General features: G+C 33.9%; 1 protein-coding gene across 7 annotated transcripts in view; it reads right to left on the bottom strand.

Annotated features, from left to right (window-relative positions):
• The window catches only part of UBR3 (ubiquitin protein ligase E3 component n-recognin 3), a 222596-nt gene that overhangs the window by 44606 nt on the left and 162837 nt on the right, over positions 1 to 15153 (bottom strand). For all 7 annotated transcript variants that reach the window (XM_023623102.2, XM_023623103.2, XM_023623105.2 and 4 more), the window contains 2 exons: positions 15001 to 15086; positions 2608 to 2713 (listed from right to left, as the gene is read on the bottom strand). In XM_023623102.2, the coding sequence (XP_023478870.1) occupies positions 2608 to 2713; positions 15001 to 15086 (192 nt within the window). The remainder of the gene's footprint in view (positions 1 to 2607; positions 2714 to 15000; positions 15087 to 15153) is intronic.

Raw genomic sequence — 15153 nt, 5'->3', positions numbered from 1 at the left:
ACCGCTCGTCAAGCCATGCTGAGGCAGTATCCCACATGCCACAACTAGAAGGACCCACAACTAAGAACATAACAACTATGTACCGGGGAGCTTTGGGGGAGAAAAAGGAAAAAAAAATCTTAAAAAAAAAAAACCCGAAATAATTCAATTAAAAAAATGGGCAGAGGATCCAAAAAGACATTTTTCCAAAAAAGACACACAGATGGCCAAGAGGTACATGAAAAAAAGGTGCTCAACATCACTATCATCAGGGAAATGCAAATCAAAACCACGAGGTATCACCTCACACCTGTCAGAACAGCTATTATCAAAAAGAAAAGAAACAACAAGTGTTTGGACTTCTGGATATTTATACGAAGAAAACAAAAACATTAACTTGAAAAGATATATGCACCCTCATGTTCATTGTAGCATTATTTACAATAGTTGCCAAGACATGGAACCAACCTAAGTGTCCATCAATGGATGAATGAATAAAGAAAATGTAAGAGAGATACATATACACTGTGAGAATATGTATATATATATATTCATTAAAAAGGAGGAAATCTTGCCATTTGTGACAAGATGGATGGAGCTTGAGAGCATTTATCCTAAGTGAAATAGACAGAGAAAGATAAATACCATATGATCTCACTTATATGTGAATCTTCAAAAAGAGAAAGGAACTCAGAGATACAAAGAACAGATTGGTGGTTGCCAGAGGCAGGGGGTGGGGCATGGGCAAAACGAGTGAAGGTGGTCAAAAGCTCCAAATTTCCAGTCATAAAACAAATTAGTCCTGAGGATGTAACGTACAGCATGGTGACTACAGTTAATAATATAGTATTGATATTTGAAAGTTGTTAAGAGAGTAGTAGGTCTTAAAAGTTCTCATCACAAGAAAAAAAATTTATGACTGCATGTGGTGATGGATGTTAACTTAGACTTACTGTGGTAATCATTCCACAATATATACAAATGTCCGATCATTATACTGTACACCTGAAACTAATATGTCAATTATATCTCAATTTAAAAAAATAAAGAAATAATTAGAAGAAAATCTGGGTGAACTTTTTGATAACCAGGGAGCAGGAAAAGGCCTGAGTCAAAATCCAGAATTACTAAATGACAAGATTAATAAATAACTACATTAAAAAAAAACTATTACATGGCAAAAAATATCATAAAGTAAAAAGACATTTGACAATTTGGTGAAATATATTTGCAACTTATAACACAAAGGGCTAATATCTATAATCTATGAACACATCTTTAAAATGAAGAGAAAAAAGACCAACAACCCAATTTTTAGAAACGGGCAACAAATTAGAGTTCACAAATACAAACGCAAATGCGCAGGATTGGAAGATAGATGTCTCTGAATTTATTTCATTACATAGTTTTTACTTTGGGAAAATATGTTTTATATAATAAAAGTAAATAAATCAAGGGAAAAATGGCAGTCTTTAAATATGGAAAAAATAATAGAACTCAAACAAATGAGCCTAACCATAAATCAAGCAATAGCATAACCACACAAGGAAAAAGTTACTTCGAATGACTTAAAAACATAGTATTTTGACCGTATAACTCTAGTGGTATATATTCTAAGGACAAAAAAGAATTTATGGTTAGTAGTAATATTGTTTTTTTAAAAATAATTGTAGTTATACTGTAGGTTATGCAAATAGTAATGATGTTAATATCATTAGAAACCAAGGTTTTCAGAATAAGAGAAAAAAGATGCAAATAATATAAAAACTAAGAAATAAAACATAATCTTGCAATCTTATGTTTGAATTACAAATACCAGTAAGTACTCAAGATCTTTTTCATTTCCTAACTCTGTCCACTGGAATGGCTTAGGAGCAACGATAACCCAGTAGTAGCTTTGTATATCCATAAGTATCCAGATTGTGATCTCTAAATACCATTTCCCATTAAAAGGAACTACATGGAGAAATGGCTAATTCCAGGTATAGAGTACAAAATACACAAAATAAACCTGGGTCAACTAATTGTGCCAGAAACTAAGGATACTATCAAAGACTACTTGGATCATATCAAAGTACAACAGCCAACCTAAAAACAGATTCTCACTGACCTACAAGGGAGCAATTTGCATTGAAAGGAAGAATGCCTGAAATGGAGTGAAATACATCAAATATATAAAAATCCATGAGACTATACAACAAATAAACAACCACAACTTATTGGTCACCTGGAAGTTACTAGGATATCAGTTAGAAACATCAAGGGTTGCTAACACCATCGGGTGAAAGGCCGATGGTGAACTCCACAAGGGGGGGATCAAACTAAGGCCACCGGAACCCACTAATTACTCCTGACATAACAAGAGGGACAACCAGGCATTACGTGCCTCTATTTGAATGTTTTATCTGCATAAAAACCAAAGGGATTCTTTAAAAGATTTTCTGACTTGGTTGGAACTTTTATTCAATTTTTACAAAGAGTATGATGGTAAACTGTTTTCAGTTTTTATCTTTTTTCTGCATTTCATAAGGAAAATTCCCATATTCATAAAGAATTCCAATCCTACTTTTTACTCAACTATTTTTCAAAAACAGTTTTAATTGACTTTAATCTTTCAATAATACTTACTGTGAATTCACCTCTTCTACTAACTGTGTGAGCTTTCTCCAGGGATTATACTCAGAATCAATGCTATAAAGCCGCATGTGCAAGGCTAACACATGGAACAGCTGATCTAAACAGATGGAAGAAAAGGTAATTAGAAAGTTCACACAATTCTTCCAGAACAAAATTCATACAAAATTTCTAGTTAATTCATAAGGAAATGTTTCCTATCCTTATCATTATAATTCACCAAGTTTAAGTACCAACTACTTCATGCTGTCTTTTAAAGTAAACTCGGAAACATAAATCCAAATAATTTCTAACAGATTCTGGACTGTCATTATGCTCAATCTTAATACAGGAATGGCTCATTTTCTTCATCTCCTGTCACAGATGTACTTTTCCTCAGCTTTATGCTTCAGCTTTGCCAACCTGTACTTTTCACTATCGTGGTCTCCTACCAAAATTGACTATATCTGACCCTGGGTAATATGGATGATAACATCCATATAAAATCACTGTTAAGTGAAATTCTCTCTTCACCTAATATTTTCCTCTAAAGCCTCTTTAGATTGAGTTGTGACATCACTGTCTTTTGAATCAACATGCGAAAAACCCAATGAAATCAGAGTATTATTTAGAAGGACTATTCTAGCTGTTTTCATTTCCTCTATATAAACCATAACAATAATCTACCAATCTTAGCTTTCGACAAAATTCTGCTCATGACATTTAAAAGAAAAATTTTTGTTTAAAATTATTCAGAAAACAATCTTAACTTTTGCTTTCATATCACAGGTCCTTTTTTTGGTATAAACGACAAGGACTGGATTAAATTATTCTGTCACAAATACTCAAAAATAGTTGTGACTCAAAACTTACTTTCTGGAAAGTCAGATAACACTTCTTGACATACGATTGAAATTCCTTTTATTATTACATAAGTTTCAGGTGTACAACATTATAATTTAACATATTATACACTACAAAGTGGAAATTAATCCTTAAAACCAGAAAGATAAGTTAGCCAAATGACACAAACATATGTTGTCATTTATTCTCTAAATTAATCAAAACTAAACAAGATTTTGTCTCTGAGGAACTGACTTAGCAATCAACTATATTTTAGATTAACTTAAGATCCATCATTATCTTGTGTGTGTGTGTTTGTGTAGTAGCAGTAGTTGCAGTTGTTTTGGGAAGCTAGTCTCAGACATGAGAGTTATAAGATGAACAAGATAACTGCTCCACTCTGTGGGGCAGGGTAGAGGAAATGGAGGTGAGCAGGGGAGCTGAATCCCAATGCTCTGCACATCCATTTCTGTCAAGTTGCAGTCTGATCTCTCTATAACAAACAGAAGAATCTAAATATCTTACCCTGCCTCACCTCCTGTTTATAAGTCAATGTATAGTCTAAATCCTCTCTTAAAATTTCTTCATCCTATTAGTAGCTAACGCTAGCTGAGTATTTATTACATGTCAAGCACTATGTTAATAATCACTTTACATAGATTATCTCAATTTTCACAAAAATTCTACCAGGTAGAAATATTATTATCCCAAGTTTTGAGACAACTAAGTTTCCTGAATTTCCAGTTTTTCCAGTAACCTAGTTCCATTAATAACACTGAGAGCACAGGACATTTTGAGCAAAGAAATAATGTGATGAAAGATATATCAGTCATTTTTATTTCATTTCAACTCAACTACACATAAGAGATTGTTTTTTCCAAGTACATAATTTGCAATTTTTTAAAAGTGCCTAAAACCATAAAAATGTTAAAAAACTAAATTCTCCCAGCAGAAAAATATTAAGATTAACTCAAATTGCAAGGTGGGGAGTTTCGAATTCTTTTTACATGTGTTAAGTGAATCAAACAGCTCTTTTCAATAATTCCTTTCAAGATGAAAGTCAATTCTCTTAAAGTTTATCTGATTTAATCAAAGGCACAGAAGTTGAGCTTTTAATAACTTAACCAGGCCAGGAGAGAAATAATGTTGCAATTTGCCTATTTTCCTAGCCTCTGCCATAATTCAAGAAATACAAACGTTAGAAGGAATCTTTTTCATCTTCCTTTATTTCCTCATTCTGTAGATGAAGAAACAGGCCCAGAGAAAGGATGTACACCTTGCCAGGTCACTCTACACACACACACACACACACACACTCACTCACTCTCTCGACTTTTCATTCCTATGAAAAATTGAGATTATAACCCTGAGGCATTTTCTAAAGCTATTAATAAAATATATAACAAGAGTCTTTGATATTGGCTTTACTAGAACTTAAGAATAATATATCTAATGAGGTATATCTACCTTTCAAAAACAATCCTTGCAGATAACTTCAGTAGGAAACAGAGAATTGCTCAAAAAACAATCAATACCTTTTACTATTTTTTTTTTAAGATTTTATTTTTTTCCTTTTTCTCCCCAAAGCCCCCCAGTACATAGTTGTATATTCTTAGCTGTGGGTCCTTCTAGTTGTGGCATGTGGGACGCTGCCTCAGCGTGGTTTGATGAGCAGTGCCATGTCCGCTCCCAGGATTCGAACCGACGAAACACTGGGCCGCCTGCAGCGGAGCGCGCGAACTTAACCACTCGGCCACGGGGCCAGCCCCCTTTTACTATGTTTACACAATTCACTGTGTGTTTTCACAATTTGGTCTCAGACCTATCAGTAACAATAAACTCTAATATTCATTTAGCAGCAAAAATATCTCTTATACTAAACAACTGTTGACAGTAGTAGATGTAGGGTAAGGGGAACCTATGATCATAACCAAAAGGTAAAAACTAAAAAATAATGGAAGAATTTATTAAACACTAACTGTGTGCATGGTATTTAAAAAGCTGAAATACAGCTATGTCAAGAAAGCATATTACTAAAGTTCTGAAAAACAACAGCAAAAAGAACAGATAACTCCTTTTCTGGAATGACACATTTTAAGGTTCTAAAGTTAGGTCTACAGTTATAAAAGGGTTTGGAAATGAGAAGCATTATTAAATTAACTTATAGGTGTGCTGTGATTTCAACATATGTAGAGGAGGCACCACTGTCTAGTAGGAGCCAGGAAGTCCTGGAGTTGAATCCAAGCTCTGTACTGTCCATGTTCCTTGGACAAATTAGTCTATCATCTGTGAAATGGGGATAATACTACCTTACCAGGCTGTTATATAGTGATGGTAGTTAGAGTAATAGCATACATCTGTAGTGTGCAGATAGGTGTGCTTACATAGATGCATATACATACATGGTTGCTAAAAGTAAATTCTAAACACTAAATTTAATATTTACAAACTTGAGATTTTATGACTAAAATTAGAGATGATGATTACATTAGAAACATCAGGTCTCCACATAAAACTACCACTGCAAAAAATAGTGACATACATTTTTAACTCTCTTCTCTCTCCTCCCCTGAACTTTTGGTACCATTCTTCCCTGGTTCTCCCCCAGTTCTTCTCAGTTACGTTTACATGCTCTTCCTCCTCTACTGAACCCTAAAAAAAGACATTCTCCATAAGAAAGGAAAAGAGATCCCTTCTTAGGCCTCTTTCCCTCACACACTACTTCACCTAAGCTCAACTTTCACTCCTCCCCATAAGTTTACAATCCACAAATTTCTCTAGCACTTCACATGTTCCAGAGGCATCAAAAAATCAATATATCCAAAACTAAACTGATGATACAGCCCAGCCCAGCCCCAATGTTCATTTCCTCTTATAATCCCTATTTGAGTGAATGACACTACTGCCCACGCAAACATCCAAGGAAAAATTTGGGCGTCACCTCCCACGTCCTTGCCCTCCATAGCCAATTGATTACAAACTCTATTGGTTCTGCCTCCTATGATCCATCCTCTTAGGCTCCACTCCATTGCTACATCATTTCTCAACTGGATTACTCAACAGAGTGCTCATTCAGCTTTCTGTCTTTTGTTCCACCCCCTTCCAGCCCCAATAAACAATAAATCTATTCACATTATCTCATAATTGGTTGGTGAACCACTGAAGAAACAGGCATAGAAAGCCCTTCATGAGCTAACCAGTATTTCTTTTTCAGGTTTATTTCTTCATCTTCTTTCTTCCCTTCCCTTCCCAAGTATTTCCCAATGTGTCACAGTGTCTCACTCTGTCTTTGCAAGCTGTTCTCTCAGCCTAGAACAGTGCCTTCTTGTTCTCCAGGCAAACTTGACTGATCTTTCAAGAGCCAGTTCACGTGCTCCTCTATCACGTTTTCTCTAATATCATACCTGAGACAGATCTGATCATCTTTGGCTTTAAGCATTCTCTATACCTCGAGTTAATTCTATTTTAGCACTTCTTAAACAGTCTTGTAATTATTTTTCATATGCTTTCCTCTCCTATCAGATGGTGAGAGCTCCCTGAAGGAGACAATTGTCTTTTCCTCTTTGTATTTCCTAGGCTAGCAAAATGGTTGATATATAATAGGATTTTTTTTAAGTAGGCTGAATATAATATGAATAAATCAACAATCTTGTAAAAAAAAAATCATAAATCTCTGCATAAACTTCATCATAGATTTACACTCTTCCTTTTCTGTCATAATCACATACTGGCTCAGTACTAAGAAGTAGGTCAATTAATCAGCCCTAATTTCACTGCCTCAAAAGAGACTGACCTCTTAACTCTAACTATTAAAGTATAGCTTGACCTGCTTGCTCCCACTATCTTCTTCCCCATGCTGGTTGCTGTGACAACTCACCTGGGACAAAGAATTGTATTTTCTACAATACCTAATCAAATTCTTTACAACTGTGACAAGTCTAAGGTATTATAATGTGCTTAATCACAAGACAGACATATCACTAAAACAGAAAACATCGACTGGTTTGTCCTCAAAAAAGCGTAAGGTTTAATTATAAGAACCCTCAGGTGGAACAAACGTAAGATTTAACAATCCCTTTTATCTTTATCAATATTAGTAAGACTATTTTCAAAAAAAGAATCCATAAAATAAAAACATAACTCCAACTTTATCGTAAAATCAAGAGTTTTACATGTATGACTATAAATACCATACACACACATGAAACGCTATTGTGCCAATTTTTATGACTTCAGGAATATCCACTTAAGGAAACTGAACCCAATGTTGTCATATGTTAAAATCTGTCAAAAATGCTTTTGCAACAGATGTTCTTTGAGCTCAGCACCAGAGTAGAAATTCGGTGTCTCTGTCAGTTATTTCTAAACATATAAGAAATCTAAAACTGGTACCTTATTTTCTTAGGATAACTCATACTAGACATTAAGACATACATACATATATATATAAGAGAAGAGTTATCCTAAAAATATTATAAATTGGTTCCATCTTAAGTTGTATCACTGTTAAAATTTACCTAAGGTAAACTTAACTGGGCCTGTATTTCCAGATCATTCAAGATTTTAGTCCTATCAGTCTAGTTATCACTAGTTAAAAACTGTCAATGAAAAAAACCTCCACTAGCCATAGTGTGACAGGAGCTGACTTATCTTTCCCTATCCCATTCCTCACTACGCCAGGCAAGACAGGGCAGGGAATAAAGTGGCAGTCATGGTAGGAATTTTAAAGGGTTAAGAAAAAACTTACTAACAATAACATATAAAATACTTTAGTTCATATGTCTAATACCATCTGATTCTTACATTAAACATGATAGATATGTTAGGTAGTCGGCACCAACAGTATTGAGATATTCTAACTCCAACCCAGTGCTCCTTCCAGGTATGTACAGGCAAACCTAGGAGACATTGCAGGTTTGGTTCTAGACCACCATAATAAAGCAAACATTGCAATAAAGCAAGTCACATGAATTTTTTTGGTTTCTCAGTGCACATAAAAGTTATGTTTACACTGTACTGTAGTCTATTAAGTATGCAATAGCACTATGTCTAAAAGAATAGTGTACATGCCTTAATTTAAGAACACTTTGTTGCTAAAAAATGCTAACCATCATCTGAGCCTTCAGCAAGTCATAATCTTTTTGCTGGTGGAGAGTCTTGCCTCAATGTTGATGTTGACTGATCACGGTGGTGGGTGCTGAAGGTTGGGGTGGCTGTGGCAATGTCTTAAAATAAGACAACAATGAAGTTTGCCACATCGATTAACTCTTTCTTTCATAAACGATTTCTCTGTAGCATGTGATGCTGTTTGGTAGCATTTTACCCACAACAGTACTTTTTTCTAAACCAGAGCCACTCCGCTCAAACCCAGCCACTGCTTTATCAACTAAGTTTATGTAATATTCTAAATCCTTTGTTGTCATTTCAACAATCTTCACATTTTCACGAGGAGTCAATTCTATCTCAGGAAACCACTTTCTTTGCTTATCCATAAGAAGCAATTCCTCATCCATTCAAGTTTTATCATGAGATGGCAGCAATCCAGTCACATCTTCAGGCTCCACTTCTGATTCTAGTTCTCCTGGTATTTCTACCACATCTGCAGTTACTTCCTCCACTGAAGTCTTAAATCCCTCAAAGTCATCCATGAGGGCTAGAATCAACTTCTTCCAAATTCCTGCTAATGTTAATATTTTCGCCTCTCCCTATGAATCACAGTTGTTCTCAATGGCATCTAGAATGGTGAATCCTTTCCAGAAGGTTTTCAATTTACTTTGCCCAGATCCATCAAAGGAATCACTATCTATGGCAGCTATAGCCTTATGAAACACATTTCTTAACAAATGCTGTTGGAAAAATGGCGCCAATAGACTTGCTCAACAGGGTTGCCACAAAGCTTCAATTTGTAAAAAACGCAGTATCTGCGAAGTGCAATAAAGCAAAGCACAATAAAACAAGGTATGCCTGTATTCTATGCTGCTAGTCAATAAAGGACCTATAAGTTTGGGGGTAAAGTGGCAGAGCTTTGCTTACTTAGGAGAGGTTTTATTCCCCCATCTGAGAATGGAAAAATGCTGAAGGAAGAGGCTGTCTTTAGTACTTTCCTACTTTCCATACTGTGTTCCTCTCTTGCCTCCTGGAGTTTCTATGCCTCCACTCCCGGGCACACTATGCCACTGTCTCTGGTTACCTCATATATTATAGTATTAGTATTAATGGAATTACTCTCCTTCTATTTTAAGGGTTAAATGACTAGCAGCCTTTCCTTTCACCTTTACAACATAGCATGAGACAATAATATGGGGTAGAGAGGGGCACAATTTTGCTTCTTCATTTAGGTAGTCTTAGGAAGGGTAAAGAAAAAGTTCAGTTCTTAAAACTCCTACTTTCTTCCTTACCAAGAGGGGACACTCCATGAATGTAGGCCTAATTTGAGCACCTCATTTAAAACTGAGGGGCAGGGGAGGGGGCCTAACCCCACTATAGAAGAAAGGAGCTAGCTGCCCTAGCCTAAGCCAAGAAAAATCTCAGGACCCTATGCCCTAATAGTGGAAATTATTATCTGTGGTACTTAGTTCCTGAAATACGCAAATCTTAAATGCAAAAAGGCCTGGCTACCGGGCCACAAAGCACAGGACTTTCAGACCAGACTTTGAAGAATAGTTAAAGCCACTACTCTTAGCTCAAATTTTCATGCCACATCCTTACCCCTCTAACTCAGACCTTCCCAAATTAACAATGTGCCTTGTTCCCAATAGATAATAAGCTGTATCAGTCTTTAGGAATAAATCTCATTCTGTCCTTCTAACCTCATCTCTTAACAGGTCAATAGAATGTGTGTTAAGTGCTTTAAAAAAAAAAAAAGAGCTAAGAATGAACTTTAATCTTGTTTCTGGTCTCCTTATTCACACATCCCCAACTGGACAATGGTCGTGTTGAGGTAGTAGAAATAGTGATGTCAAGATTTACAATCTATGAAGACTTGAACAAATATTGTAAAATTGAATTATTACAACAATCCTCTGGTTGCATATTATGAGGTACAGAGGTTAAAAGGCTTGCCCCTAAACCATCTGCCTACTCATAAAAAATGGAGTCAAGGGGCAATTTCCACATTTTTATATTTATTTACGTACTTTGAAGTTATAATAATTTCATAGCCAAATTTTCCTCTTTTTATATGATAATAAAGAGAATAGAATAAAAGTTGTGATTCAATCTATTTGCAGAATTCATAATTTTTAAATCTGAAAAAAGGCTTCAGTAAGCCATAGATACAGAATTTTACCACTGTTAAAAATGAGGTCAGTCTACTTAAGAGCAATTTTGTGGTCTTATTCAACAATACCTTTATGCAGCCTTGCTGCAGGATGAAATTAACATCAAAATAATTTTCTGTAACTTTGAATTTACCAAAATCCATTCTTTGAGCAAATAAAACTATTTTAAGTTGCCCACACACATCTAAGCTGGATTACTTCCTATAAATAACAAACAAAAGGGGCAGTTATTCACTGTATATATCATTTCCTGATAAGAGCATAAATCACATCACAATTAAGTTAAGACTCCCTAAATTAAAATGTCAAAGCAAGGGTTTGCCTTAACTTCTCTGAAGAAAGTTTAATTTTTAATTAGTCTCTCTATAAAATCATGAAATCCATTTGTGACACGAGCTGTGGCTTCTCAAATTACAGTAATAAGTAGAAAGTCTCAAACTCAAAGATATGGAAAGATGCTGTTCTCCCTAAATATAAATATTTTAAAAAATTTATGCTCCAAAACTAATAATTTATCAAACGACACCTCTTCTCCAACATGCCCCTGCCGCTGGTCTCAATAATCTCTAATTGAGAAATGCACTAAGAATATCAAGGCAAAAAAGTGTTGAAAGCCTATTAACTTCACTGAAATCTATGGAGTTTCATATATACTTTCAAATCACTTGAATGAAGAAATTGAGTAATCTTAATAAAATATTATTCTTATAAAAAGTTATGCCTCTAATTTTTACATCTGCTTTGTCCTATACTGTTGTTAATCAAGTTGGTGATACTTATCAGTGTATATAACAATTTGTAACAAAAAAGTCTAAATTCACCTATGTTTCAAAGTCTTGCTCGAATGCCATGTCCACCAAAAGTTTCACTGATTCTATCAGCTAGATGTGATCCCAAACCCCCAAATTTCCTAGAATTTTATTCATACCCCTTTCAGAACTTAAGACTTTCTATCTTACAATAAATTATCTCAAACTGGTCTTATCTGCTGAACACAAGGTCCTTAATGCCTGACATTCCGGTGGATAAATAGGAAGTCTAGCGCTCTGACCCAGGAATCAGGACAGAACTGTGTGTGGGAGCTGATGCTGACGGCTCACACCAGGAGCAAAGGGGAGCCAGCCAGCAAACTGGTGAAAAATAAAGGAGAACCAACTGGTATCGAAGGAAGAAGGAATCAGGACTTGAGAAAATAGCTAAAGAGATGGCCCAAAACAAAATTAAGATTCACAGTGAAAGGTTGGCAAAAGAAAACATACAAGATAACAGCAGGGTTTGCATGGCAGAGCCTGGAAAGATCTCAATGCCACAGTGTGCAGGAGGATGTCCTTGACTAAGCCTATGGGTGAAAGTTCTTAAAGGTTCTGCATCCTTTGAGACCCTTGAGGGCAAGAGACATGTCTTACACAACTGAATTTAGAGTCAGAAGAGCTGGGTTCAAGTGCAAGCTCTGACATTTTCCAGCTGAATGACTTGGCAAGGTAATCACTCTGAACTTCAGTTTCCTTTTCTATGAAAAAGGGATAACATCTATTTCACATGGTCATTCTAAAGATTAAATAATTTATGTGAATGTATTTTACCAACTTTAAAACTACAAATGTAAGGTATTATTAAAATACCATAGAATGTTGCTATGTGAATTAATTTTGCTCATTTTTCACTGTGGAAAATATCCCAGACATAACTTTTATTTTGATCGGACACTGGTCATTTCACCTCAATACTTTAAAAATTTGTTTGAATATGTAAGTGTTGAATGGCATTGTTCCACTACAGTTTTATTTGATTTCTCAGTATAAATTTGGCCAGTAATATTTTCTGCTTTCATTGTTGTGGAAAGAATAATCTTCTCCCCCTCCCCCAACTCTGCATGTGTGTGTGTTTCTGTGTGTGTGTGTGTGTGCGTGTGTGTGTGTGTCCCCGTAATTATCTGTTAGGCATTATTCAACTTGATCTAGACAAAATTTATAAATCTTTTCCTGACTAAACTAACCTTCACTTTCACCAAGAAGTTGTGAGAATATTAATCCAAAAGTGTGGTATTTTTAGAATGATAAAAATGAAAGTTCTCCATCATTTGTTTAATTAGTATTTTCTCACTCTTTCTGTAAAATACTATGAACGAAAAAGGGGACACTTTCAAAATGAGATATTTAAGAGGTAATAGAGAGCAATGAACGGGAAAAGGAAAATACTGACTTATGAGGAGTCCCTAGACAAAAGATACAATTTTTGTTTAATAATACCATAAAAGTTCTACTAGAAGATGAAAAAAATAAGATATTTGATCTAAGATCTTATAAAACACCATCAATTTAAGTTCTGACGTTCAACTTAAATTAGATTTGAGTTAAGCTTGAGCAAATAACAGACATTAAGTTCATACACTAGCAAAAATTGGGACTTTATACAACATACAATATATTCTACATTTAAGTCTTATACAGTCGCTTTTATAAGTATTAGAATAAATAATGCAAAAGCAATTAAATAATAAATCATATGAAAACTAAAATCAAAAAACATCGCATTGTACAACCTAAATATATACGATGTTTACTTATCAATCAAAGCTCAATAAAGCTGGGAAAAAAAGAACTAACACAATTGACAAAGAAAAAAAGAAAACTAAAAACAGTATTAACTTATATTTAGGATGAACTTCATCATGACCTTTTCTACACTGGCATATTGTAATCTCTTACTCACTTAAGGGGGAAATAAAAGAAATGAAAGTAGCTATCTAATAATTTAAATTAAAATTGAGGTGGATAATTGAAGTGGCTACTGGTAGAATTTTACTACTATTTTTAGAATCTGGATAAACTCATCATTTACAAGCCTCTGGATAAATTTAAGTACCTCAGAGAGAAAAAAATGAAGTAGTTTTTTAACATAAAACAAATTCCCTACTTATTAGAAATTCCTTTATTAGAAAATGTTTTCTAATATAACAGTTTCTGGAATATTATCAGCCAATGCCAAACATCAATTAAGAATAAATTAACAAGAAAGTATAATTTATATAAGTGAAATTATAGTATCTGCTAATTCAAATAGACTAGAAGCTAAAACTCCTATATATCAACAACTTCCCCTTTAGAACATAATACTAAATCACTGGGTATAAATAGGGTTGAAATACATATATATCAAGGGGACAATAAATACCCAGTAAAAAATAAATTCCAAAACCTTAAACTTCTAGGAAGTGAGAACCTAAAATATCAAAATCTAACACAACTAGTAAGAATTTTAAAAGTAACTCAGTTGAAATTTCACATAAGTTTGTATTTTTATGTTAGAAATTGCAAGGTGTTTTTGATCATTCCTTTGCTTTGAAACCAATCCAAAATTACATATATACTTTTAAAAATAATATACATATATTTTTGAAAAGCCAGAATTTATTGACAATTTTTAATAATTACTAATATTTTTAGCATTTAAGAAAATACTTTCATTTTTCAAAAGAATACACTATGCGTTTTAAACAATTTTTATTTCCCATACCAATCACATTAGGTAATATCTTGACTCCAGTGATTTGGGACCAATAATTAGCTGTACATGATATTAAATAATATCAATCCTAGTATTCATGTTAATTATCTAAACAATGATTAAATAGTGATAGCATCAAAATCACGCTCATGAAAAATCTTCTCTAAGTTCCAAATTACACTTCTCTCAACTGTATCTTTATCAATCAACCTAAATATACCCTTACAAAAAGTACTGAAGAATCATGTTCATTTTACAATATAAAGTATATTCATAAATAAAAGCAAATATCTACAATTTTAATACTTTTTAATGTGCACATCAAAGTATAGTACAAATACTTTCACTGATTAATAGCAGCTATATATAGAAATCTGTAGGCAATACAAATAGTCTTTACAAAGAGATTTTTCTTAAATATAGACAATGTAAAAATTCTTTAAAAGAATTTAAGTTTGAGAACAATTTTTTATAGCTGAGAACAATAATTGTTTTAATTTTAAACCAACGTAAATCGGATCAATTTATGACAAACTGATAAACTGACGAATGTATGACATTTATTTACTGAGTAATCATAGTAGAGAAAAAGCTAAATATTCATACGATTCTTCTAAGTACAAGATTAACCATTTAAAGCATATAATCAGTATTACAACTATTTATATGTAACATGAAAAGAATTTGAAAATACACCAAAAGATCACTTCACCTGTAAATGCTTTCAAAAATTACATAATTAGAAATGTTTAAAAATTCATCATTGTTTAATACTTACTTAAACAAGACCTTTTGCCAGCTGTGCTTGCACCACCTGAACACAAATTGCCTCCTCGATGAATTAATTCAAGTTCCAAATTGGTTCTGTAAGTAAAGCATTAAAACATATTTCAGTCATTAGACTGAAGCAATACTCTTTAAAGTTTTATTG

Source organism: Equus caballus, chromosome 18 (assembly GCF_041296265.1).
Source record: "Equus caballus isolate H_3958 breed thoroughbred chromosome 18, TB-T2T, whole genome shotgun sequence".
Classification (NCBI taxonomy): Eukaryota; Metazoa; Chordata; class Mammalia; order Perissodactyla; family Equidae; genus Equus; species Equus caballus.
The sequence above is the reverse complement of the archived record's forward strand: the minus strand, read 5'-3'. Positions and strand labels throughout refer to the sequence as shown.